The 26,925-nt window shown below is 41.3% G+C and overlaps 2 protein-coding genes across 3 annotated transcripts in view; one reads left to right on the top strand and one right to left on the bottom strand.

Moving 5' to 3' along the window:
- thsd7ab (thrombospondin, type I, domain containing 7Ab) overlaps positions 1–26,925 on the bottom strand; it is a 230,880-nt gene that overhangs the window by 191,814 nt on the left and 12,141 nt on the right. The gene's annotated exons all lie outside the window — the stretch shown is intronic.
- Positions 6,274–8,593, top strand: LOC146623342 (uncharacterized). Its single transcript, XM_085366671.1, has 2 exons — positions 6,274–6,523; positions 6,621–8,593. The coding sequence occupies exon 2, from the start codon at positions 7,261–7,263 to the stop codon at positions 8,311–8,313; it is 1,053 nt and encodes a 350-aa protein (XP_085222797.1). The 5' UTR covers positions 6,274–6,523; positions 6,621–7,260; the 3' UTR covers positions 8,314–8,593.

Raw genomic sequence — 26,925 nt, 5'->3', positions numbered from 1 at the left:
ACTTGCCAACTGCTCGCCAAGCGGTAGTAAAACTGTAAAAAGTGAATGTTTGCCTTCATGCAGCAAAGGACAGCTGTTACTTTGAAGTTTTTGCTTTTACTGATTCACTCCACTCGCTGATCATCTGGCGAGTGTTAACAGATAATTTGGTGTCTTCCATGTAACCCACTGGCAACCACAGAAATCTGCTAGTGGCCAAGACAATTATAAGATTTTTGTTTTTTTCCACTCTTTGCCCTTCATGATGTCACTGAGAGCAGTTAGCCCTAACAGGATCAGGGCTCTGTTTATAAGGAGTAGCCAATAAGGAGTAAAGCTGGCTAAAAGACAGCAGAATGGAAGCTAAAACAACTGAGGAGCTACACCGAGGCTTAATGTAAAATAAATAAGGATTAGTTTAAAAGGGTACTCATACAAAGCTACTCTAGTGGAGACCAAAAGTAAAAATGTGCAGTTGGAAATTAGCATAGTAAGTTACTGGTAATGATTCAGCTTAAAGCCAACATGGAATCTTTCAAGTTGTAATTTGCAAAATAAGCTTTACTTATGAGATGTAAGCAAGCGGATTAGGGATGAAATACTTCTGCTTAGAAAATGTCAGAGAGCACATAAAAAGCTGTGACATGCAAACACTGCGGGATGCTCCTAAGAGACGTATAAGCCTGCAGTAAAGTCAGAGGTCGAAGTGAACATGTGCCTTGTCGGATCACAGGAGTCTCTAAAGTCTTACAACTGTGTCGTTATTGCAATAGCTGTTTGGCTGCAAGCCATGAGTCATATATGATGCATTCAAGGAGCAAAATGTTTGTATTATTTATTTAATATTTTTATTTGTATTGCTGGAAAAACCAAAATGAAGAAGGTGGGGAAATAACCAGTTTACACATTAAAAACATGGTCAACATTTAAGCAATCAGGAGCATTTTGTGTATCTACGGAGGATGATGAAGGGCACCGTGAAGAACAGCCAGTGGCACTGAGGAGAGAGGTCACACGTGCCATGATGAATTACAGCAACCGAGGTTGTCTTGGCTGCTTGTTCATTAATGACTCCTCTTCGGGGAGTACAGCACAAAAGGACACATCAACGCTACATCAATTCTCATCTGCTCTTTGCAGTGCCTCTGTCGGATCTAATTGTGCGCTCCCATAATCGAGTACAGCTCGCCTAATCTTAAAATGACAAATGCTAATTTGCATATTTTATGGTTGCACTCTAATTTGATCAGAGCACTTAAGAGTGGAGAATGACAGATACGGATTACAAGCATTATCAAAGACTGCATTACTTTAGTATGAAAATGAGACTTGACTATTAAAATTCACACTCAAGTACTCTACAAACAGCATGTGAATACTTCACTCCTCTTTATCCGTTTCTGGGCCATATTTGTAGCATACTGATGGCTTATAATGCGCAGCCCAAACAGAGACTCCCCACCAATGCAATATTGGACTGCAAGTGTCTCTGCAAATATCCGATTGGATTCACAACAGTTAGATATAGTTGCAGAATATACCTGTCCAAGTTGCATTAACTTTCATAAATATTTAAGGAATTCATGCAAAATAATTCAGAAGAGCGTGCACATCATCCACCCACTACCCACCAACCTGACCATGATAAATACTACAGAAACTGCAGGTTGGCTCATGGTAACAAAAACGGACACCTCGCTGCACACTATCTGTTGTCTATATTTCAAATTAAAGGTCAGTTTGGGGTCCATTTAATGCACATTGTTGCAAATAAATACTGTGTGATTTATGTGCACCAGTTCTAGTTGACAGTTTACCTACACTTGTAGTCTCTGTTGCTCAAAAAGAGTAACGCACTGCACATCGCTCTTTACTTTTTTTTATTTGAAAGAAACACATTACACCACATTACATTACATCGGTGATTGCATTCATCTAAAATGTCACCATTGTAATAATCAGTTAGCAAACATTTCACACACCATGTCACAGTCTGGCGAGGGCAGACTGTATGAATTGAAAAAGGACCCAAAATGCAGACTCCAAGGAACAGGGAACAAAACTTGAATGTTAACAAAAAGCGAGCCGTTTAATATGGCTGGAAAAAAGGTACAAACAAAGGGCAAGGCAAACTGAAGCAAAATTAACACAAACCTAAACTGGGAAATCTAAACAAACAATAAGAAAAACCTAGACAAGAAACTTGGAAGCATGGCATAGGAAACATGGCGTGGACAACAGACGACCTGACAATCACATACTGAAAACAGAGGACTTAAATACACAGGAGGTGATTAGGGGAAGTGGAGACACATGAGGAAACAGCTGGCACACATGAACATAATGACGTCACAGTGGGAGAGTAAAACTGAACATGATGAACACAGAACACCAGACCTCTTCACAATAAAACAGGAAACATAATGAGACATAGACATGACAACCCGAACTTGACAACGTAAGACACAGACATGAAACGCATGAAGAGCAGGGGAGATTTAACATGGTTGGAAACACGAGGGGAAAATAATAACTAGAAACACTTAGGCATAATAATACAAACTTGATAACATAAGACACGCAGCATGAAACACAAAGGGTGAGGGGAAGCTTAAATACAGGGGAAGAAAACACAAGGAGTCTAATAACCAAATGAACTTAGATAACCTAATGAACAAAATAAACTCAAACTTAAAACGCTGGGTCAAAAGACCCAGGACCATGACACACCAACGTATTTGCTCAGATCCTTATAAAGACTACTAAAAGAAATATCGTCTTGAAATTATCCCTATTAGATTATAAGTATTATCACAAAGCTGACAGCAAAGGCTAACAACTAAGCATGGGCAGAAATGTTTCCTGTTGAAAGTCAACATTTGTTTTTTTGATTGATGCCCAACATACAATCTGCAACAATATCATTCTCATGGCTACTTTTTGTAGTGTCAGGCTTTTTGGTTTGGAGGTGATGTGTCACTGATGTCATGTTAGAAGAGGTGGTTTGTTGTTTCTACAGTTTTTTTCTTTACCATCATCACATTCTTATCCCCACTTCTCAAAAGTCATTGTGACATTTTTATTCAAGCTCCTGCAGGAACTCATATTAAAGGATTGTTGTCAAGTATGCATATATTAGATATCACATGAGTGCAAATAACTGAGAAACTTACACAGTGCAAGCAGCAACATTAGTAACTATAATGTCACTAGTGAATTTGATTGCAGTAATGTGTTAATTTGGAACACGTTACACCAAACACCGCTCATTATGGACATGATTGTTTTAGCAATACGACACTTTACATTTTGGGTTTTATCCATAGAAAATTCTTTAATATACAGCACATATCTTTTGAGTTTTCATAATTACGACCCTCTATTTATTTAAGGAAAGCTAACCAAATCCATATGCTCCATTTACTTTTAATGTATATGCTGAACAGTTATTCTCCTGAAGGAAAAAAGGTCAAAGGAATACCTAAAAGCCAGTATTGTGTTGAAATTCCTACACATTAAGTGTTTTTAAACATTTGGCCAAAACTTTGTGTTTTTGTTTTAACTTTCCTTCATTTATATTCATAGTCCATAACTACACTGTTAAAAATGTAATGACAGTTTCAGCCACAGCAGGCGTGGAGAATAGAAATATGATGCACGTACAGTAAATTGCTAGTCAGGCAACATTTCTTTGTTTATTCATTTAGTCTTCAAAATCCATCATGAAGTAAGTACATAGAAGTACATAGAAAATGCCACATTTGAACATTATGAGTAGCAGGAAGTTCTGGATGTAAGGACAGTCCGAGTACATTTATAATCTGGCTTTAAAGGCATAGGAGGGCAGGTCTCCAGTCTTCTGGGTTTGTTATGAAGCGTGTCCCCATGACTTCAGATGGCATGTGAGTTCATATAGTGAAAGGGAGTTAGGGAAGGTATTTTGGTCCTAAAGCCCAGAGAGATTTAAATACGAACAGGAGTAGACTATTTTAAACTCCATTCTGTAACACACTGAGAGGCCTGAAACTTGAACTGACCTGATGTTTTCAGGTGACTTTTCTGACGGCACAGATAAAATCATTATTAAAATCATCCAGTCTTCAAGAAATAAAATGTCTTAATACACACAGATAATTGTGGATGTTATCCATATCAGTTGAAGATTTGAGTGTTTTAAAAGACTCTGAATGATTGAACTTCAGTGAGACAGTACCAGGAGGTCTCTGCCAGTCCATGCAGGGTACTGTAGTGTGAATAAAGATGAATGAAGTACCATCTAATAGGACTATCACAATATCATATTTTATCAAAAATGAGCACTTTGCTGTCAGATTGCACATTTTCTTGTGGTTCCTGAAGTTTATGAAAGTAGATTCGGTGGCATACCCTTCAGCTATTGGCCCCTCAAGTTTGGGTTAAGTACAGATACCCTCTTTTAAAACCAATGGGGCTGCATCAAATGACCCTGAACTCCACTATATCTTCAGGCTGCTGGGGAACTTCTCCATTCAGCTGTAGTTTTGTCTTTTTCTGCCAGAGGTTTCTTTCTCTCCACTGTTGCCAAATGCTGCTCATAGGGGAATGTCTGATTGTTTACTGTAGCGTCTTTACCTTACAATGTAAAGCACCTTCATGTAGCAAAGACTGTTTATGTGAATTGATGTAAACTGATGTCTGTGTAGCATGTGGGAATTAGCAATGCAAGAAGTGCAACTGAACCTGGCAATATCTGCTCACACAAAGAAACAATCTTTGATTACTGGTAGTGTCAATGTCCATAAGCAGTTATTGATGACGGAAATTGTGTTTTATTGCTAATCAGTTAAAAAAAAACAACAACAATGTAAATTAAACAGAAAAATAACCAATCCCCATTGACAACATTTAGACTCTAAGACTCTAGATGTTATTCATTGCTCTAGCCTTTTAAGACAGGTGGTCACTGTCTGCAGATAAAATATTGCCCAGTGCAGCTTTTAGTTTGAGTTGATGCAGGGAAAGTTTCTCTAAACGTACTCTCAATTATTCACCAAGTGACTAACTTGACTAACTTCCACACACGTAGGACACGGGATAAAAACTGAAGGGAGACAGCCTCTCTCACAATCTGTCATATGTTCGCTCCGAGCTACATATAACTGGAGGTGTGACCACTAAAGAATTCTGTTCCCAAGTGCAACTGCTAAAACTCGTAAAAAGCTGCCTCGTTCCGCATTGTGCTAAAGAGAAATGCCAACTTTGTCTCTGTGGATTACAAGTGTGGCATTACTGTGCATGTGTGTGTAATGCTTTAAGTGTCTGCCAGAGATCTAGTGCTTGAAGTGACACCCATGAGTGCAGGCCCACGCTATACACCCACCACACAATGAGAGGAAAAAGCTAATGGACAAACAGATGAATAGAGATTTAAATCAATACACGGATGAAGAGCTGGGTGATGTTCAAGGGTGTAGTTTTAGTTATGCAACCCTTTAAAAGCAGATAACCTAGTTCATTGAGTTTTTTAGTGTATCTGTACATACAGGCATAAGCTAACTTTGAGAAAATAATGATATTAAAGAAGTTTTAGAAGACACATGCAAGATAAACTTTAAGATAAACATTTGCCTTATCAAACTTAGCAGGGCACCAAGGTCACTCTAGAGTTAAAGTAGGACTGTAGGACTGTAACCTACTTGTAAGATGTGACTGCACTGAAATTTTTCCCATTTGGCGATCTATTGGTTTGAGTGTGCAACTCTCCCAACCTCTGAGCAATCACATTTGATCACAAGGCAAATGCACAGGTTGCCTGGTGATGGGAAACCTTTCTCCAAATAATCACAGTCTGATTGCCATCTAATTTAAAATGCAGACATATTGCCATGATGGCTCTGCAATCAAACAGAATCAGCCTGCTCTGATCAGCACCTAGTTATAATGGGGACTCAGCTGGTTGCTAACTGGTTGTATTCTAGTTATTTCCCATATAAAAGCAAGGCTGCCAAGCAGCTATGTCATTTTGCAGTTATATCGTCATCTAGCAGCAACTGTATCAGTTTCAGATTTATGAGGTTCAGTCTTGACTCCGAATGCAAGTAGTTAATGAGAATTTCTGTTCAATATGAATTTTTAAACTCTAGTGCGACAGCAGCATAATTGGTTCCATTTAAATAACAACAACAAAAAAAAAAAAACACAAAATAAATAAAAGTTCTTATTTAAAGTGGCTATACAGCTGCTGAATAAATCCACTGGTGCTTAATGATGTTTGCTGAATATACTGTAGCCGGGTGGAAGTTTGATATTATGGGACATGCCACTGGATGGCACTGTTTTTCTTTTGGGGTACCTCTGAGAGCGGAAGGGATCATGGGGATCTACGGAGACATGCACGAGTGCTAGCTTGCATTGGTGTTATGTGGGTGTGCAATGCCTTTTTTCGCTGCGTGATCTGTTTTGAACGCAAAGTGTGCAACAGTTAAGGCACCAGGAGTAGCTGCCACCAACTTCGCCGTTCGTCTCAGAGGGATCCATATTCCGTTTTCTGCTGGATTAATGCACTGTATGTATTTGAGTTCACACTTGTATTATACTATCTCTGTGGGTAAGAGGGAAATGTACCGTGTTAACTGTTTAATCTTGGCTCTGTATCTATGCAGGAGAAGCCACTACAGTTATTTTTGCACTGCTAAGTTTTGTTTTATTTATGTTTGGGTTTATATCAGACACGAAATGACGCTAGATGTCCTTGAGTTCCAGATGCTGATAAAGTTGGGGAAATAACCTGCAGTAGCAGTGGGTTACCAGAGCACAAAGCTGTTACTGGATAGGAGCTGTCTGTAACAATTTTATTTCTTTATTTTTACAACCTTGTTATTTTCTTCTGAGCACTTACTTTATCATTCAGATTAAAAGAACCCCAAAGATAATCTGTGTTCTGGGCTGGTTAATTTAGCCAGGCTACACAATTTGGTACCAGGAGTGGGGTATCTGCAAAAGTGGCAGCTCAGCGATTTTGTTTTTTATGGGTTTCCGTTTAAGTAGGTTATTTTACGGTGCAAGAAATAACTGTAGTGGTGGTCACCTGCGACGCGAGGGATTGGAAAGGATCGGACGATTGAGGCCATACCAGAGGTGTGCAGAGGAGCAGTGGCCAGTCTTTCCAGAAGAGGGTGATTTCGATCGAGGGAAGGATTCTTTCCAGAGGAGAAGAGGACATCAGTGGCACCTAGCTGAATAGACTGCTAAGGCAATTTCTGCATCCTGACCAAAGACTAATCTGGACACAGACATTTCATTATGTCAGACACAAACAGTGACGATGACCAGGGTTTGGCGGGGGCCACCGCAAGGGACCCTGTCACTGAGCTTCAGGCAAAATTGTCAGAACTGAGTAACAAACATGACCAGGCTATGGCCAGGATAACTGCTTTGAGTGACGGGGCAAGTAGGTCATATGTATATCTGCCGCGAGAGCGACCTATTCAACCCTTTAGTGGGGATGCAACCGTAGATGGACGTTCTGTAGAGGAGTTTATTGATGAAGTACAGAGGGGTATCAGAACTAGAGGCTTGGGTAATGATGATCAGGTTGACTTCATTTTTTCCCTCCTCAGGGGTTCTGCACTTGAAGAGATCAAGTTATGTACTGGGGGAGAGCAAATTGAACCCGAAGAAATATTTTGTTTTCTCAGAGAAGCTTATGGTGAGAGGCGCAGTGTAGCACAGTTACTGCAAACCTTTTTTAGCCGTTTCCAGCTAGAAGGTGAAGATTTCTTTGAGTACTCACACGCTCTGTCCCAGATCCTCCGCTTAGCCCTTAAACAAAGGCCTGATGCAGTACGAGACACAAAGATGGCAGTTAGAGACCAGTTTGTGGAGGGAGTAAGAGACTCCACTCTGCGAAGGGAGCTTCGCAAGATGGTGAGGGAAAAGCCAGAGTCTACGCTTTTTGATGTACGTCAGGAAGCAATTGCTTGGTCGATGGAAGAAAAACCTAGTGGCACCAGAGTTGCCAAGAGCAGGCCCATATTAAGTGACAGTGCGGTTGCAAGGGATCAGAGTACCCGTGAAGCTCCAGATAGGTCATCTGCAACTCTAGATGAAATCCTTAAGGTGGTTTCTGAGCAGGGCAAGGCTATTGGGGAGTTACTCAGTGTGGTTAGGGAGAGTGTTACATCCGGAGAAAGGGCCCCTAAACGTGGGATTCCCAGATCAAAGTTCCAGTTCACTGATGATGGGAAGCCCATCTGTTTCAAGTGTAAGGGAGTTGGACACATTGCTAGGGAGTGCAAAACCCTTAAGCAAGGAGCTTCTCCAGTTTCTGTTCCTGCACCTGGTCAGGGAAACTAGCCACCTCGGTTGCCAAGAGCCGGGCAATTCGAGGGGAGACTACTGGCTCAAAGACCCTAACTCGTGAGAGATTTTTTGACAGAGCAGTTGGTAAATGTCCTGAAGTTGAAATTGAGGTGGGAGGGATTAAGGCTAGAACCCTTTTGGATACAGGGAGCCAGGTTAGCACCATCTCAGAGGCATTTTTCCGACAACACCTAATGGGTGAAGATGATGATGTAACCCCTACAGCTAAATGGCTTAAATTGACTGCAGCTAACTCATTGCCAATTCCTTATATAGGTTACATTGAGCTGAATGTGCAGGTCATGGGGTTAACAGCGCAGGAGTGTGGGTTTTTGGTAGTCAGGGACCCCGCCCCAGAACCAGGAGGGCCACAGGACCAAGAGCTAATGTCAGCTAAAGTTAAGGTGCAGGAAAATGATGTGGAACAGCAGGTGGGAAAAGGTGCCAGCAGACTAGAGGGATCCCCCCCTGTTCTTGTTGGAATGAACATAATAAAGAGATGTAAGGAGCTAGCCATTGCTAGTTTTGATTCAACTCTCGGAGGAGAGTTAAATGCTGCTTGGGGAGAAGCTTTTCAGAGGGTGCAAGCCTGCGAAGTATTAGAGAGGTCATCCATCGCCCGGTTAGCTGGTAAAAATACTGTACACGTGCCAGCATCATCCGTGGCCACAGTATTTGCTAGAGGGCTGGGGAAAGTTTCAGATGACCAGACCTTAATGTTACTTGAGCCAACCAACACGCTCGTTCCCAGTGGTTTGGTTGTTGTTCCTACTCTTGTTGAAACTGACAGGCACGTGTTTCCAGTTCAAGTTGTGAACTTCTCTCAGGAAGATGTGTGGTTGGCTCCCCGGACCAGACTTGGTATGCTTACTGTAGTGGAGTGTGTTGAAAATGCAGCTGAGGTGCAGTTTAATCGTATCTCTGCTGACCACGAGGAAGTGTCACTGAATAAGGAAGGGGCTAAAGAATCTGATGGTGAACTGAAATTGCTGATAGAGCAGCTGAGCATTAGTGGCTCCCAAGAGGAACAGACCAAATTAGCTGCACTTTTGGCTCAGTATGCAGATGTTTTTGCTTTCAAGGATGAAGATCTAGGTTATACAGAGAAGATCAGTCATGAGATACACCTAGTCGATGATGTCCCGGTCACTCAGGCCTACCGACGGATACCTCCAACACAGTACAAAGAGGTGCGAGAACACATAACCCAGCTTCTGAAAAAGGGTGTGATCAAAGAAAGCACTAGCCTTTCCTTTGCCCCGTATAGATGAATCCTTTGATGCATTACATGGTGCAAGGTTTTTCTCGACTATCGACCTGGCAAGTGGCTATCATCAAGTGGCAGTTCACGAAAGAGACAGGCACAAGACTGCTTTTACAACCCCATTTGGGTTGTTTGAATATACCAGATTGCCCTTTGGTGTGTGTAACGGTCCAGCCACTTTCCAAAGACTCATGCAGGCCACTATGAGTGACTTAATCCTTCAGATCATGCTCGTGTACCTAGATGACATATTAGTCTACTCATCAACTTTTGAAGACCATTTGACACGTCTTCAGACAGTGTTGCAGAGACTCAGGGAAACTGGGCTGAAGGTTAAGGTGGAGAAATGTCATTTTCTCCAATCTAGTGTACGCTTTTTGGGTCACCAGATCTCAGCTGAAGGGATAGGTACGGACCCAGACAAGATAGCTGCAGTGAGGCAGTGGCCAGTACCCACCACAGTTAAAGAGCTGAGATCCTTCCTGGGTTTTTGCAGTTATTACAGGAGATTTCTCCATGGATTTTCGCAGCTGGCAGGTCCTTTGCATGATCTGATTAATGCATGGGGCAAGGAGGACAGTCCAGCTAAATATAAAAACTTGCTGGAAAGTGTGTGGACGCCATCTTGTCAAGAGTCATTTGAACAGCTGAAAGAGAAGCTCACGAGTGCCCCCCTACTTGCTTATGCTGATTTCTCACTGCCATTTGTTGTTGAGACGGATGCCAGCAGTTTAGGACTGGGAGCAGTTCTTTATCAGGTGCAGGGTGGCAGGAAACGTGTTATAGCATACGCCAGCCGAAGGTTGAGAAATGCAGAGAGAAATGACAGAAACTATAGCAGCATGAAATTAGAGCTCCTCGCCCTTAAATGGGCTGTGTCTGAGAAGTTTAGGGGGTATCTCTTAGGCTCCAAATTCACAGTTGTGACAGATAACAACCCCCTCTGCCACCTGAACTCAGCAAAGCTGGGAGCCATTGAACAGCGCTGGGTTGCCCAGTTAGCGCCATTTGACTTTGAGGTGCAGTATCGTCCTGGTCGGTGTAACACAGCAGCCGATACCCTCTCTAGACAGCCATTAGCAGGGGAGCCCCAGCCTGCAGGAGATGAGGAGGAGTTTGATGGATGCATATCCATCTGTAACCTTGTCAGCAGAGGGACAACGCTAGGCCTGGACTTAGTAAGTGCAGGTGTAAAATGTTGTCAGGTGAGGCAGGCCCGGGTCACAGCAGTTGAGCAAGACACCCATTTTACTGATTCCCAAGGGAATACACCCACTCTGCCAGGGTATTCTAAGGAAGAGTTGCGACAGTTTCAGTGCTCTGACCCTACTATCAAGTCCTTTAGGCAGTTTTGGGACAAAAAGAAGAAACCCACACACCAGCAGAGGAGAGGCTTGGCTAAGTCTGTGATTTCTCTGCTCCGGCAGTGGTCACGTATCATGGAGTTGGAGGGATTGTTGTATCGGGTCATTGAGGATGGACATTTGGGGAGGTGTCAGCAGCTCCTTTTGCCAGCTTGTTTAAAGGAAGCTGTACTGGGGAGTGTGCATGATCAGATGGGGCATCAGGGGGTGGAGCGGACCCAGAATCTGTTAAGACAGAGATGTTTTTGGGTTGGTATGTATGAAGAAGTGGACCAGTGGATTAAGAAATGCTACAGATGTGTGCTTACTAAGTTGCCACAGCCCAAGATTCATGCCCCTGTCAAGCCTTTTTTGGCCACTAGACCTCTTGAAGTGGTTGCAGTAGATTTTAGCATGTTGGAGCCAGCCTCAGATGGACGGGAAAATGTGTTGGTGGTTACAGATGTTTTCACCAAGTTCACACAAGCTTTCCCCACACGCGACCAGAAAGCTGATACAACTGCTAAGATTTTGCTTAGAGAGTGGTTCATGAGGTATGGCGTACCAGAGAGGTTACATTCTGATCAGGGCAGAAATTTTGAAAGTGATGTGATTCAGGAACTGTGCAAGTTATATGGGGTTAAAAAAAGCCGTACTACACCACATCATCCCCAAGGTAATGCACAATGTGAACGTTTCAATAGGACACTTCATGACCTATTGCGTACCCTCCCACCTGACAAGAAACGCCGTTGGCCTGAGTATTTGCCAGAATTGGTCTATGCGTACAATGTGACTCCCCATGCCACCACAGGGCACTCGCCGTATTACCTCATGTTTGGAGTGCACCCCCACCTTCCTGTAGATGCTTTACTGGGGCAGGAGCAGGTGCTTGATAAGAGACATGACTGGCTGGTTGTGCATCAGCAGCGCTTAAATGAAGCACATAACAGAGCAAGGCAGTACACGGAGCAGAAAGCAGCGGAAAGGCTTGAGCTGGACAAAACCCGAGTCTATTGCCCCCCTGTTGAAGTAGGTCAGTTAGTTTATCTGCGACACTGGCCCCAAGGCAGGAACAAAATTCAGGACGCCTGGAGCCCTGTGGTTTATAGGGTTGTCGAAGTCCAGGGCAGCACACATGCAGTGGAGCCGGTGGAGGGTGGGCCAGTAAAACGGGTTCACAGAGCTAACCTTAGACCTTGTATTGGCCCAATTCCTGCACCCAGGAAAAAGAAAAATAATGAATCCCCTGTGGTAGTGAGTCCTAGGACAGAAGAGAAAACAGGCTGTTCAGATCCAGATCCTGAGTATGTGTTGTTCGGAGAAACCTCATACCCAAGTGCAGAGCAGGGGTCTGATGAAGCAGTTCAAAGCAGTGACATTTCTGAGTCTGTAAACACTGATGATGCTCGTGTTACTGTACCATCTGACTCTGAGCAGGTGTCCACACCAGAGACAGTTGCTACTGAAACTAACAGGGATATTGGGGTCATTCCACCAACACCAGTGCTCCGTCGGAGTAAAAGAGCTGATGCTGGAGTGCATTCAAACCCTTACCATGTCCCTGTATCAGCATGTCATGCCATCACCTTGAGCCCTGAGGTACTGTCTCAGTTGTTGACTAATTTGGGTACTGCTCTCTTTAAGGAAGCAGTGCATGAGTTGAGATATACCAATTGAGTCACCGGGGACGTTGACTCTTAAGCAGGGGAGTATGTAGCCGGGTGGAAGTTTGATATTATGGGACATGCCACTGGATGGCACTGTTTTTCTTTTGGGGTACCTCTGAGAGCGGAAGGGATCATGGGGATCTACGGAGACATGCACGAGTGCTAGCTTGCATTGGTGTTATGTGGGTGTGCAATGCCTTTTTTCGCTGCGTGATCTGTTTTGAACGCAAAGTGTGCAACAGTTAAGGCACCAGGAGTAGCTGCCACCAACTTCGCCGTTCGTCTCAGAGGGATCCATATTCCGTTTTCTGCTGGATTAATGCACTGTATGTATTTGAGTTCACACTTGTATTATACTATCTCTGTGGGTAAGAGGGAAATGTACCGTGTTAACTGTTTAATCTTGGCTCTGTATCTATGCAGGAGAAGCCACTACAGTTATTTTTGCACTGCTAAGTTTTGTTTTATTTATGTTTGGGTTTATATCAGACACGAAATGACGCTAGATGTCCTTGAGTTCCAGATGCTGATAAAGTTGGGGAAATAACCTGCAGTAGCAGTGGGTTACCAGAGCACAAAGCTGTTACTGGATAGGAGCTGTCTGTAACAATTTTATTTCTTTATTTTTACAACCTTGTTATTTTCTTCTGAGCACTTACTTTATCATTCAGATTAAAAGAACCCCAAAGATAATCTGTGTTCTGGGCTGGTTAATTTAGCCAGGCTACAATACAGTATCTCCTCAACTCGTCCGAACGACCAGTAACGCTTCTGGTGCACTTTGGGGAAAGTAGCAGATGAGATGTTGTGCTGCCCTTTGTGGTTGCTACACGTGTGGTTTTATTGGCCACAATGCAACATAGCTGACACCTGGGATGGTGATTTGGGTGTATTATGCGGGTAGCAGCAGGTAGCCTTGAGCACAAATAAGAAATAAGCCACAGAGGTCCAGTGAAGTCCCTTTTTCCCAATTTTTACATTTGCAGGCATCAGCATTATTTGTTGACAGCTGGAGTGACGTCACTTGAGGCGATTTATCACACAATTCCTTCACAACATTTTTTTTTTTTTTACAGTGCAGTAATGCTTCCAAAAACTGTCAACTTTGATGTGTGAAAGTCTCTTTTTAAGGATCAAACATCGATCCATTCTCTTCCACTTATCCAACTGAAAATCAAACAATTTTTTTGGTTCATAGTATATTTAAAAACCTTATTAATTTTAATAGGCTAATAATTGGCTATGGAGAGCAAAACTATTTAGTGCATCAGGCTGTAAGCATGTCGTTTTATGGCATTTACTTTTTAAACCCAAAAGGTGGTGCTATTTAATTCTGTACTTTAGACTTAGTTTATCTCTTTTAATTTAGCTAGCTTAATTGCGAAACATAAATAATTATCCTTTGGTGCCCTGAATGGTAAAACATGTGACATCTATGTCACCATACATTAAGGCTACCTAATATAGAAAGATGTTGCTTTTCTCAGATTTGCTATGCGGCAGATCTTCTCTGTACACACTGTACATGTCTAAGTGGGTGGGGGGGTTGGTAGTGACCACCACCACCAACACAGTGACAAATATTCTGTGTACACAATGTATGTCTGCTCAAGGCACGAGGAGGTAGAGAGCCCGTTCAGCCTCCTGGGATATTCATATGTGCTCGGCCTTGCCCTGCCTCAGGCCATCTGCTCCCCTCCCTCTAATCCAGGGGCTTGTCACTGGTGATTAGCCGGCCACTCTATCACTCTCTCTGCCCCTTTACCATTATACATTTCTGGCTTATTGTGTTGATACTAATGTTAAAGCACGGTTAGGTGTGCTCTCTCCAGCTAAATTCCTTTCTATGGATATTTGATGCCTACAAATCCTCTACACTTCCTGTCAGCCTCTCCCTCTTGCTCCTTCATTACAAATGCCAGGCCTATAATGCTGATGTTAGGGTTTAAATGTGCTTAAGTGATCTCTTACTCTATTTTCTCCTTATGCATTTTAACCACCTTTTCCAATTTCTCTCTACATGTACACTTTTGTCAGCACTACGTATTCCCTGGCATTAAAGGGCTGTAAATGCAGATCAATTTCAGGAGCAGTTTCAAGAGAGAAAAAGGCAAACGAGATCAATACAATCAATCAAATGTATTGACAGGTTTACTTCCATCTTGACTTTTAATATCTAGCTGAATTTGTTCTTGAACTGTGCATGTGAGACTAATGAGACCTGCCTACTGAAGGTGTAAAGAGCAGTAATCAATAGGAATGCAAAGTGAAAAGGACAGGTTTATTAAACATGATGCAGTTTAAAGTAAACCTTCACTATCATTGTCCCCTTGAGTTTACATTGTCAAATTAGTATTTTATTTCATTCCGATGCTTTAAAGCCAAGCTTGTAACACGTCTCCATGGGTGGTAATGTCAGCCGGTCAACCAGGGCTCTCTGCTGGGAAAAAAATTAACTGTTTGATTGAGTGGAATAAAAAGTGATATCCCCCTCAAGATAATTTGTAATAACTTTGGTAAACTTTTTATCTACCACTGGTGTAAAGTTGGATTTTGTAGCAATAATATTTTGTACACGCATTCAACATGACTTTCACAACTCCTCAGGCTGTACCATGAAGCAAGAGAGCCAGCCAAACATGGGAATTTCCTATCTATAATAGTTCCTAGACAGCCTGTACTACAAAAAAAATGATAGGTGATAAATTAAGACACCAATATTTATAATTACGCCACCATTAATACATTTGATCAATTTTTTCTAAAATACACCAATACCAGATCAGATCTCTGTGCTCAGATGGTGAAGGGTCTCCTTAGGTGTTTTCTAAGCAACATTGGCTTTTCCTGATGAGCATCAGTGAGAGATGCAGCAGGGTCCTTTTTAAACTTTCAAAAAGACATTCATAATGAAATTAATTTTAACAAATTTAATGAAATATATCATCATCTACTCAATACGTAGTGTCATTGTACTATTGCACTATGTATGACTGTGCAATAACAACAAAGAATTATCTTATGTTATCTTAATAGATGTGATTCAGTCATTTTTATTTACTGAACGCAAACATGCTTTTTCTTTCAGTTGAAATGTTGGAAACACTGAAATGTTTCTAATAAGCTGGTGACAAAATTTGTGTCTCAATTTTAAAAACTTTTAGTACCTTATTATGAAATACAGCCTTCTGGTGAATATGTGTTGTAAATTTCTGGAGAAAAAAATCCAGAAGAGTTATTTTTTGGAGGTTTTGGTTTCTATTTATTTCATGGCACATAAGTGTTTCTCTACTTCTGCTGTTTCTCCCATTGCTTGTAAATTCTCTTTTTTCCAGTAATTGCTCGTGTTGTGTTGTTTTACTTACCGTCTTTGTCTGGTTCTCCATAATTTCTTAATTGCTTCCACTAGTTTCTCTTATTTATCAGCACAGAGTCTAAATATAATCTTGTCTCTCTCTTTATCACATTTTTGCGCTCTTTTGTTTGTCCCTTGCACTCCTTACTAGAATTTCTTGTGCTTTTCTTTTAGGATTTTGTTAGATTTTTTTTTTATCCCATCAGTATTGTGCAATTCTTTTTCTTTAACACCCTTTCAGTTAATTAAAGTTACTCTGGTTATTTGCAGGCTGGAGAGTCTCATTTATCTACAAACATCTAAAAAAAAAAACATCATCTCCCTCTGCTGTGAACACAGTTAGTGCTTTAATGTGAGCATGCTATTGAAAAGCTATGGTACATTATACCTGCTCATCATCTGCACTAGTTTTGTTACTGTGAACGCATTTTATATCCAAGCACTGCTGTGTCTAATTACATCCTCACAGAGCTGCTAACATGGACTGCTCTTGCGTTAATTAATATGGTTTAATCATGGTTTAATCACCCCTCAGCCACAACATTAAACCAGCTGGAAGGTGTAGTGAACAGCGCTGATCATCTCATTACAATAGAACGTTCTGCCAAGACCCCTTGTCCTGATAGTCACGTGGATCTTACTTGAGATCCACCTAAACACAAAGACCAAACAAAACCCCAACAGAAGCCTCCAACTAAAGAAGAATGGCTCAAGAAACATGACAAAGAGCCCAAAGGTTTTGAACAAGCCATCAAATAGCCCTGACCCTAATTCAGTTAAGCATCCATGGGCTCCTATGTCTTCAGTATGTTGCATGTTGGTTGGTGAATCTGTCTTAATTTCACGAGCTGAGAATTTTTGCTTCTATGTCAGTGTAGTAAGTCCAGATCTGATGAGCAAGTGGCAAATCCAATTGAGGGACTGCACATGCATATGGCAGCAACCTGTCAGTCATATGACAGGCCTGCTTTATTGCTGTTTTGGACCAGGATTTACAAAGTAAACTTCAAATTTTGTAATACTTTAAGCAACAACATGGGAAAACTCTTTCCCCAAACTAAAAACCTAAAAAAAACCAACTCCAAATTCAAACATCTGCCCTGTGCTGGCGACCACAGAATATTTCTACATGTCCAATATATGTACTGTACATGACTAAGAGCTGTTTCAGCAGCACGACGAACTTTACACAATATTTGGGAGGCAGTTTTAATGTTGTGGCTGACTGATTACTCCTTCAGCTTATCACACTAAATGAAAACAAACTAAAACAGACGAGAACGCAGGATTTCCAGATTTCAACAGACAAACAACATCAAAAGCGGGATTGAAGAACACCCTCACAAACAATTACCTGAAGCCATTTTTCTGTCGCTGTTGCTTAATGCACTCTGAGGAATTACTGCACCATTTTTACTCGATAAACCAAGAACACATGGTCCAGAAACAAATGGCAAAGCATTCATAAATGTGGTCAAAACTGCACAAGTACAGCATGGCGTTCAAATGCAGTATGGTTTTCAAACCAACAACAGACGCTCAATACACTAATGTAATGTTCTCATTATATTCCGATTTAGTAGCTTTGATATATGACTCTAAACTGCACTGCATATTAAAGCAGTCTGTGTACAGTTCATTACGTGATCTACAGATGAATTATAATCTTTCTGCGGTGCAACAGTGAGTGCTTCTCAGACCATCTATGACAGTTAGATATCAGCTTTTTCCACTGGGGAGCAAAACACCCAAACCGCCATGGAAAAGAAAGCTTTTATCTTCAAAAAAATATGGGGACATGACTACCTCATGGCTGAGCAAAAAATAAATAAATAAATAAACAATAAAAATGGATGGCCAGTGGGGGAGATGAAGGATTAATGACAGAGCTGCTGGATAGACAGGAGGATATTTACTTCCAAGCCACCTACATATCTTCAGCTTTATTAGAATAGCATCGGGGGAGGCAGCACAGGCTCCTTTCAGGTAAATGTCACTGCTTTCTTCGATGATACCGCAATTCCTCTCAGCCCACTGAAGCTGCCTCGTTGCCTCTTGGGAAGTCAAGGGCCTGTTTTGAATGCCACTCTCTGACCACGAGAGTGCTTGGTTTCCTCAATATGGGTCCGGTTATTTGTTTGTGTTTCAACTTGTGGCTGAGTGGAGATTTAAGTCCTTGTTTGGGAAGAGACACCAAAGGGACACGACCCCATTGTACGAGAAAAACACAAACCCACAAACTCAGGAGAAAAACAAGTGGGACGGAAAAAGAAGGGAATATGTTTCTGCTTTGCTGCTCTGTTTAAGTTTACCTGTATTTCACTCAGAATCATTATAATCAAAGAAACAAACTAGTTATGGTTGAATTATAGATATGATTTCGATGTTGGCTCGGCATACTTCTTAACTCATCTGGGCTGCACACTCTTATTAGACTTTTGAGATAGAAAAGGTTTGTGTTGACGATTGATTACAAGCAAATCATTCCCAATCGAGAGAAGAATGTCAAGCAAAAAAAAAAAAAAAAAAAACGTGCTGGGTATATGATTGGGTGGGGACAAGAGCAGAACGACCCCTGTACTGACCGGAGCAAGCATCAGCAAGATCAGACATTAACAGTGATTAAGTCCGACACAGCATGAGAGGGAGGAGCAGGGGTGGAGATGGGTTGTGAATCAGTGTGCAGCTTAAATGCCCTGAGTGAGATTTGCCAGTAGGATGCGTGCAAGTGCATCAGCTAAGCCTGCACTGTCAGCCTGTTCTGGGGTCAGCTCATCTGCCAAGACTATGTTCAATTTATAGAGAACATTTTGTTACTTCTTTATAATATGGGGGGGTTTGATTGGATTATGTGAACGAATGAAATTGCCAACATGATTTTAGCTTAAAATATTTCCTCTGAGCAGTCTGACATGGGACTTTGAGTGAATCACCTGCCAAAAAGATGTGCAAACAATCAGAGACCACAGAGCCAGGATGTTAGCATGTTTGTTGACATGCTCAGAATAAAATGTGACATTGTCACCTTTTTCCTGACGTTTGGATCAAGTGGTTTATCTGAGGATATTACAAAACTGGAACTATGATTTTGGTTTTCTATGATTTCTGGTTATGATACTACCATGGTACAACCAAAATTATTACAACTTTTTGCAAGGAACTTGTAATATTCTTGTTTTTCAAATGGATGCCTTGAAGACGGAGACCAATTTTCTGCCACCATTTGCAATTGGTGGCTGCTGTCAGGCACCAGCTTTGAAGACAGCAACTGATTGCAAGATAGGATGGAGTCAGTCTTCTATTAGTCTGTTTGTGATTGAAGGGGGTCAACTTGACAATTACATGCAATATTTTGTGACAATACAGCAATTAATAGTGATAAAGAAAATTGTAATTGCCATCTGTTTCAAATCTGTTGCTGTAAAATACACAGAAATTCACATTAACTGAATCATACGAAGTCCAGGCTCTGTAAACAGTGATGTTGTCTCTGCAGTTTTACCACAAACTGTTTGGCAATCTTGTTTTTATATCGAAATATAACTAGAATGCAGCAACTTGAGTTGGTTGCATTCTCAACTGCAATGAGATGCACTGCACTGATCACTGCAGACTGACTCTGATTGAGTGCAGCGTGTTAAATCTGTCTGCATGAATAAATTAGTCGGTAACTATTTGCAAACATTTGTCAATCCCACCATGTATCCACAGGTTGAGGGCGTTGCATACTCAAACTCTAGTGTGACTGAGCTATTAGCGCCTCACATGAGTATACAGGGAAACCACATCTTTTCAGAGACTGAACTAATATCCATACGCCTTCGACCTCTAGCCTTTGATCCTGTCGCTCCCCATCACATTCCTTCCAAAAGTCAGTACATCACTGGTTGTTCCTGCATATGAACTGGGACTAGAATGAGTGTTTATTGATGGATACTGTAATATGTTATATGTACTTTGCAACAGTGAGGACATAATAGTTAATAATTTCACTGCAAAAACTGAGAATGCACACAAGAAAATGTACCAATTTTTTAAAAAAGGTCTTCATTTTTTTATCTCACTTTCTAATCTTTTCATAGCAGCACGTACCACTTTGATATACCAGGTCAAGGCAGATAATCAGAAAGATAACAGTCCTACGCAACATAAATCTATCACTGATCTGCTTACTCAGGACCATGCAAAAAGTACTCTGGTGGTTGAATGACAAAGCACTGCATCTAAAATATGCTGCGAGCCATTTCAATAGGGTGGAATAAAGCAGTGGGAATCCTCTTATCTTACTCTAAATAAAGTTTTTTGGATGAAGTGTAATCTCTAATCCTGCCGTGCCTCCTATATCAGTAATAGCCAAGCCAGTTCTTAGTGTAAGCTCTGCCATTTAGATTAAACAAACTCTGGCATCTCTTTGGCATCTTTCTCCACTGGATGGATTGGCAATTTCTAAAAGCACAGCAGTCTGGAGCGGAGAGTAGTAGGGTAATATCTCTAAAGCCACAAAACAGATCAATGTGGGTCAAACGTGACACATTTTGCTGCAAATGCTTTGAAAAAAAAAAAATCAGGTACAATGTCATGGAGTGCTGTTGCTGAGCTCTGTGTCATTTCAATGACAGTAAAGTGCCGATCATTTGAGCCCGAGCTGTGTTCAGTCTTTTTCCACTGAGACTAAACGTAACTTTGAAAAATAGCTTCCATCCTCTTTCAGGCATAAAGATGCTGAGGCCACATGGCTGTTGTTGTTTCCACAAGCTGCTGAGTGCTCATTTTCTGATGGTTGCAGGGCGAGATGCACAACAGACACAATTACCCTCCATTTTCACTCTCACCCAACTGAAAAGGAAAACAAAAACAGGGGCATACTGAATTAAAATAAACCCCACTGGCACACTCTGTAATGAAAAATGAAATTCCCAAGGAAATTATCTTAATTTATATGCGTGGCCTTAATTTGTTGCCTGTTGCTAAGGAATTTTAACACTGGCTGGCCAATTATGGACCAGATCCTTGTCTGCCGTCAGGTGCTATGCTAATTAGGGTCATTGAGGGTCACGTTGTAATGCACTCGCTAAAATGAGGTGGGAGTCTCCAAGGGATATTCTCATTTGGGATGATGCCAGTCACTTTCCTGCTGCTATCACAGCTACAGCTATTTACTCAGACATTTGTTTGTTTCCGGCTTAATGAAAAGAAAACTGGTAGATATCATACAGGTACACAGGTATTAGCACATAGCTATTTGAGGCAAAGGATTTCCATGGCAGTACAGACACAACAGGCTCTAATTTAGATGTTGGAAAGGTTGTGGGGTTGATGCTGAGGTGATTTGAGGACATGAATCAATCAAGTATGCCAGTAAAACAGAATAAGAAGTTTAAAATGGGAAAATGTAGCCAAATCCATTGCACATGAATATAAATATAACCTTCCTAAGATGTCAGATGTGTTGCTTTAACAGACGATAAGGCTAGAGGGGAACTGTCTGCTTTTTTAGTGCAAACAGCCTGAAAAAGATCACTGTTCTTTTGTTTCCATTTATCTCAAGGGGTTCCCCTTAAACTAATCTTCTCTTGTCTTTGGTTACCACTATCAGTTTGGCTAAAGGATTTTTTTTTGTTCTCCATGTAACGCCCTTGACATGCTGTAGTGAACTTGAGAACCTGTCACACCCGCTCTCCCTCAATTTCCTGGATGGCCTCTTCAGTGGGTCCACCATAATAGCAGGTGATTGTGGGAGAGCCAGTAACAACCCTGAGCGAGGATGACATCCTTCACTGCTGGCGGCTCTGTAAAAGGAGGAATGTATTCAGCTAACAATGGCCTGTCAGCAATAGTTGCCCTGCACCTGTGTCCTGAACAGTGACATGGGCGAGATGTGTTGACACACTGCAGCACGTCACAGAGCAGAAAACCAGAATAATCCCTATTGGATGATACCTTGTAGGACTAAACCTGCATTGGTTCTGGAAACTGACAGGTCATTAGAGAAGCAGGTCCAACAAATGTACAGGCCGATAGATGCTAGCATTCTCAAGAAAGGTACCTTGTATCAAGTAACTAAAGTAAAAAGCGAAATTAATATCCATGTATTAAAAGGCACTTTGTGTAAGAGAAATAAAAAAGAACAACTTGACTTTAGAAAAGATAATCGATAATCTGTCTGTGTTTCTTTCTACAAATTCCTCCTAGACCATCAGGGAATGAGCAACCAAACTTGGCACACAGGTACATCTTAGGCCCCTGAAGGTTCTTACCTGACATTACAACATCATGTTGCCTAGCAAACAGCTCGCAAGTAGCTAGTGCCCAAGAGATTTATGCACATTTTATATGTATAACACCTTATAAAAGGCATCATAGCATTTCTTTTTAACCACATTTAACATTTACTTTAGATCCACAAAATACTGAATTGTATATGATGCAATCACACCTAACAATGGGCTAAAACGGCCTAGTGTTAGCAATTTGTAGCACCCACAATACCTCATAAAAGTACTGTGTCATTTTAATTTCACAATAACATCTTATTTATATTTGCAAAAGCTGAATTATACATGTCTAGCAACCACTTAGAAATGTGCTATATTATCAGTTTTTAGTAATGAACATTTACAACACCCACTTTGTTTTTAACTTTGTTAAATGTCATTAAATCTACTAGTTCCCCCCCCTGCACAAACAATGCATCAAGATGGACATGTAGTTGTTTTATTATGTACGAAGAGTTCAAAGGTGTTACCAGGTCACTGGTCAATAGATGGGGATGCAGACCTATCCCCCCCCCCCCACTTTGAAGGGAAATTGTAAATGAGTGAAGGGGAAAGCAAAGAGATGACAGTTGTGTTAACTGGCGTGGTTGATATAAAAATACTGGATCTGGCCAGTGGTGTCCACCCAGCCTCCAAGTAGACACCCCTATGGTATCAATATCAAAATCCTTGTCTTTCAAGCATCTGTTTTATGAGGGTGGTTAGTTAACAGCTCAGGAAACTTTTTAACTGTTGATGCTCTTTGAGGAGCATGTAGAGTAACAGGTGCCAAATCAGTATCCTGAAGAAGACCTACTGCTGCGCTTTTATGTGTATAAACTTTGTCCAGGCATAAGGTCTCAAAAGAAGCGATCTGTTGCTTAAAATGCAAATTTGAACAAGATTTTTCATTTTCTGATTGACTGTATTCACAAACACAAATGGCAAACAACATATAAGAGCAGCTAGTTGAGAGCTTGTGCATGTCTCAGTTGAGTTAACAGGCCTGTGACTGAGAGGCACATGCTGTGAAGTGTGACTTAACTTGATGAGGTAAGACGGCAGGTAATTGCGGATTGGCTTGATCAGGATCCAGAGGTGACGTAATCTGGATTCCGGGAAAGATTACGAGCGGCCAATCAGGAAAGGTAGAAGGTTGATCAAGAGTGATAAGATCAGGCTGTCAGATCAGACTGATAAATGAATTAACACCTGCTGGTGTACATTTTAAAGGTAAGCTTCACTTCTTTTTTTGTGCTTTTTATGAAACCGAAGCATTAAAAGCACTAACAAGTCATGATTATCTTGTTACAATGTGATGTCCTTCTGCTAAACTTTGGGTCCTACTGTAGCATTCGTATGGACATTACATTATGAGATGTACCACACCAAACCACTAAGGGCAAAGATACTCTGACCATGGCTACCTCTCCAAACAGGACAATGCACCCTGCTACAGCTAACACCACTTAGGAATACATAAAGATCCCAAAAGCATTGACTCCAAACATTCCACATCCTAATCAAACTGAGCATCCATGGGACTCATAGACCTCTATATAAACGACTGCTGTAGCTACAGTGTCAGCACCAGTGTTGGTCAAGTTACTTGAAAAAAGTAATCAGTAACTAATTACTGATTACTTCCCCCCAAAAGTAATCCCGTTACTTTACTGATTACTTATCTTCAAAAGTAATTAGTTACTTAGTTACTTAGTTACTTTTTAAAAAATGATTTACAACCTGAATAGGTAATAAAGCAATAGATCTTTCAGCCCAATTCTATTTTTTCTGCATAATCCATCATATAAAATGTAATCAAATGAAAAAGTCTCTTTTTGAAACTAGTTTTATTAGTTTTAATCTTTTAACTTTACGCATGAAGCAAACATTAAGTCAAGTCAAGTCAAGTCAAGTTTATTTATAGAGCACATTTAAAAACAACCAAGGCTGACCAAAGTGCTGTACAGTAAATACAGATAAAATACAATAGAACACAATTTCGTAATAACACCTCGCTGATAAAAATAAAATAAAAATATATAAAACAAATAAATTAAACCTTTCTAAAAGCCAATGAAAAGAGGTGAGTTTTAAGAGCGGTTTTAAAAGTTTCTAGGCTTTTGGAGAGTCTGACGTGAGGAGGTAAACTGTTCCACAGTCTGGGTGCAGCCACAGCAAACGCCCTCTCTCCCTTTGTCTTTAATTTATACCTGGGAACATCTAAAAGCATCAGGTCGGCTGACCTCAAAGATCTCCTGGGGCGATAAGTACTAAGGAGTTCTGACAGGTAAGAAGGTGCAGTGCCATTTAAAACCTTAAAAGCCAGCAATAAGATTTTAAAATCAATCCTAAAGGCAACTGGGAGCCAGTGGAGAGAGCAGAGAACCGGAGTGATGTGGTCTCTTTTTTTTGAACCGGTCAACAGGCGAGCGGCAGCGTTCTGCACCAGTTGAAGGCGATGTAGACAGGAACGATCTAGGCCAGCATAGAGGGAATTGCAGTAGTCTAGCCGTGAAGTAATAAAAGCATGGACCACTCTTTCTAGATCGTTCCTGCAAAGGTAAGACTTGACTTTGGCTAAAATCCGCAAATGATAAAAAGATCCCTTAACTACAGAGCTGATTTGTTTATCAAGTTTAAAAGCATTGTCAAAAATAACACCAAGACTCTTAATGGAAGAAGTGCAATCGGAGGTTAGGGGTCCCAAAAAGTCAAGAGAGAAGTTGGGATCTTTAGGAAGCCCAAACACAATGACTTCAGTTTTGCTTTCATTAAGGTGTAAGAAGTTAAGAGTCATCCAAGTCTTAATGTCAGACAAGCAGGAGAGTAGCGGCTGCAAAGAAACATTGCAGTTCAACCTCAGAGGGAGGTAGATCTGAATATCATCGGCAAAGATGTGGAAGGACACATTATGTTTACGGAGCACATCGCCCAGAGGGAGCAAGTACAGAATAAACAACAGGGGGCCTAGTATGGACCCCTGAGGTACGCCACAGGTTAAAGGAGCTCTGGGAGATGACAGTTCACCAAGGTGAACAGAAAAACTCCTATTATTCAAATAGGACTGGAAAAACTTTAAGACAGTGCCCTTTAAACCGACACAATGTTGAAGGCGGGATAGCAGTATGTTGTGATCAACAGTGTCGAAGGCTGCTGTCAGGTCCAGGGTTACTAAGACAGCAGCACAACCAGAGTCAACAGTTAAAAGCAAATCATTAAAAACTCTCAGAAGGGCGGTTTCTGTGCTATGCCGAGCTCTAAAACCAGACTGGAACTTCTCATAGAGATTGTTATTGTCAAGAAATAGCTGGAGCTGCGTGAGGGCGGCTCGTTCCAGTACTTTAGACAGAAAAGGGAGGTTGGAAATGGGCCTATAGTTAGAGAGTAGGGATGGATCTAGATTAGGCTTTTTAAGGAGAGGTTGAACAACAGCGTGCTTGAAGGGTGTTGGAAAACAACCAGAACTGAGGCAGGCATTGATCAGGACCAGAAGGAAAGGTCCGACTGAGTCCAGAACCTGCTTCAGAAGCCGAGAGGGGATAGCATCGGTGGAACAGTTGGTAGTCTTAACCTTGCAGACTATTTCATGCAGCTGAGAGAGAGAGATTGGTTCGAACTGATTAAAGGCAGAATGGCACAAAGACAAAACACAGGGATTAAATTATATGCAACATTCTCTGACTGGAAGAAATTTGATTAAACCTGTTTTCTGCACATTCCAGCACAGAAAATGAAATAGTTTTTTGTGTTTACAGTCACTCTTTCAAATAAATGCATGTAAATCACAGCAGAAAATAAATAAAATCAAAGACTCAGCGGTCCTGTTGCTCTATTTTCACCTGTATAGCAGGAGTGGGGCAGGCGGAGGTTTGCCCTGGTGCACATGTGTCGTAGTGGTCAGTGGAAGGATCTGGGAGTTTCACATTCCCGTGGCAGCGTACTGTCGGTGCTTGCTCAGAAGTTTAGGGGTTTTTTTCATTGTAAAAAGAAGTTTTCTTCCCACGCAGTGAACAGCGGACACTAATGTTTTTGTCACTTTTTACAGATTCAAACTCAAAGTAAGGTCAGTACTTCCACGCTTTAAACGCTGCACGGTCATACTCTCTGCCGCACTTGTTATATTATCCATTGTTGATCTGCACACAGCTGTTGCCACGAACATCACACTCGCTTACGTCATTGTCATGAGAGACTCTCGCAAAAAAAAAAAAAATCACGGTTTTAGTAACGCAGTAAAGCGGCGTGCTTACGGGAGAGTAACAGTCATCTAATTACCTTTTCTGCAATAGTAATACCTTACTTTACTCGTTACTTGAAAAAAGTAATTGGATTACAGTAGCACGTTACTTGTAACTGGTCAGCACCCATTGGTGTGTGAATTCCCACCTTTCCTCATCTTACACTTTGCTTTATCATCTTTTTTGCCATAATTTACAAAATGGGGATCATGTTGTACTGAGGTTTATTTTCCTGTTGATGTCCATACAAGTGGATTTCTTTTGCGACCGCTTTTGCAAACACTTTTGTCGAACAACTGCTTCTCTGATGGCGGCATCCAGCCATGCCACAAAACTGCTCAGGAACAGCTCAAGAAACATGACAATGAGCCACAAAAGCATTATCCCATCTTTCAAACAGCTCAATTCAATTGAGCATCTGTGGGATACGCCAGAACCTCATCAAAACCTACAAGATCCAAAAATTCACCATGCCAAGC

Source organism: Diplotaxodon limnothrissa, linkage group LG11 (assembly GCF_057381915.1).
Source record: "Diplotaxodon limnothrissa isolate DT_005_m linkage group LG11, D_limnothrissa_male_GT1.1, whole genome shotgun sequence".
Classification (NCBI taxonomy): Eukaryota; Metazoa; Chordata; class Actinopteri; order Cichliformes; family Cichlidae; genus Diplotaxodon; species Diplotaxodon limnothrissa.
This window is presented reverse-complemented; position numbering and strand designations above follow the sequence as displayed.

Excerpts from the sequence above, each read along its gene's own strand:
- LOC146623342 (XM_085366671.1), top strand. The coding sequence starts at position 7,261 with ATGTCAGACACAAACAGTGACGATGACCAGGGTTTGGCGGGGGCCACC.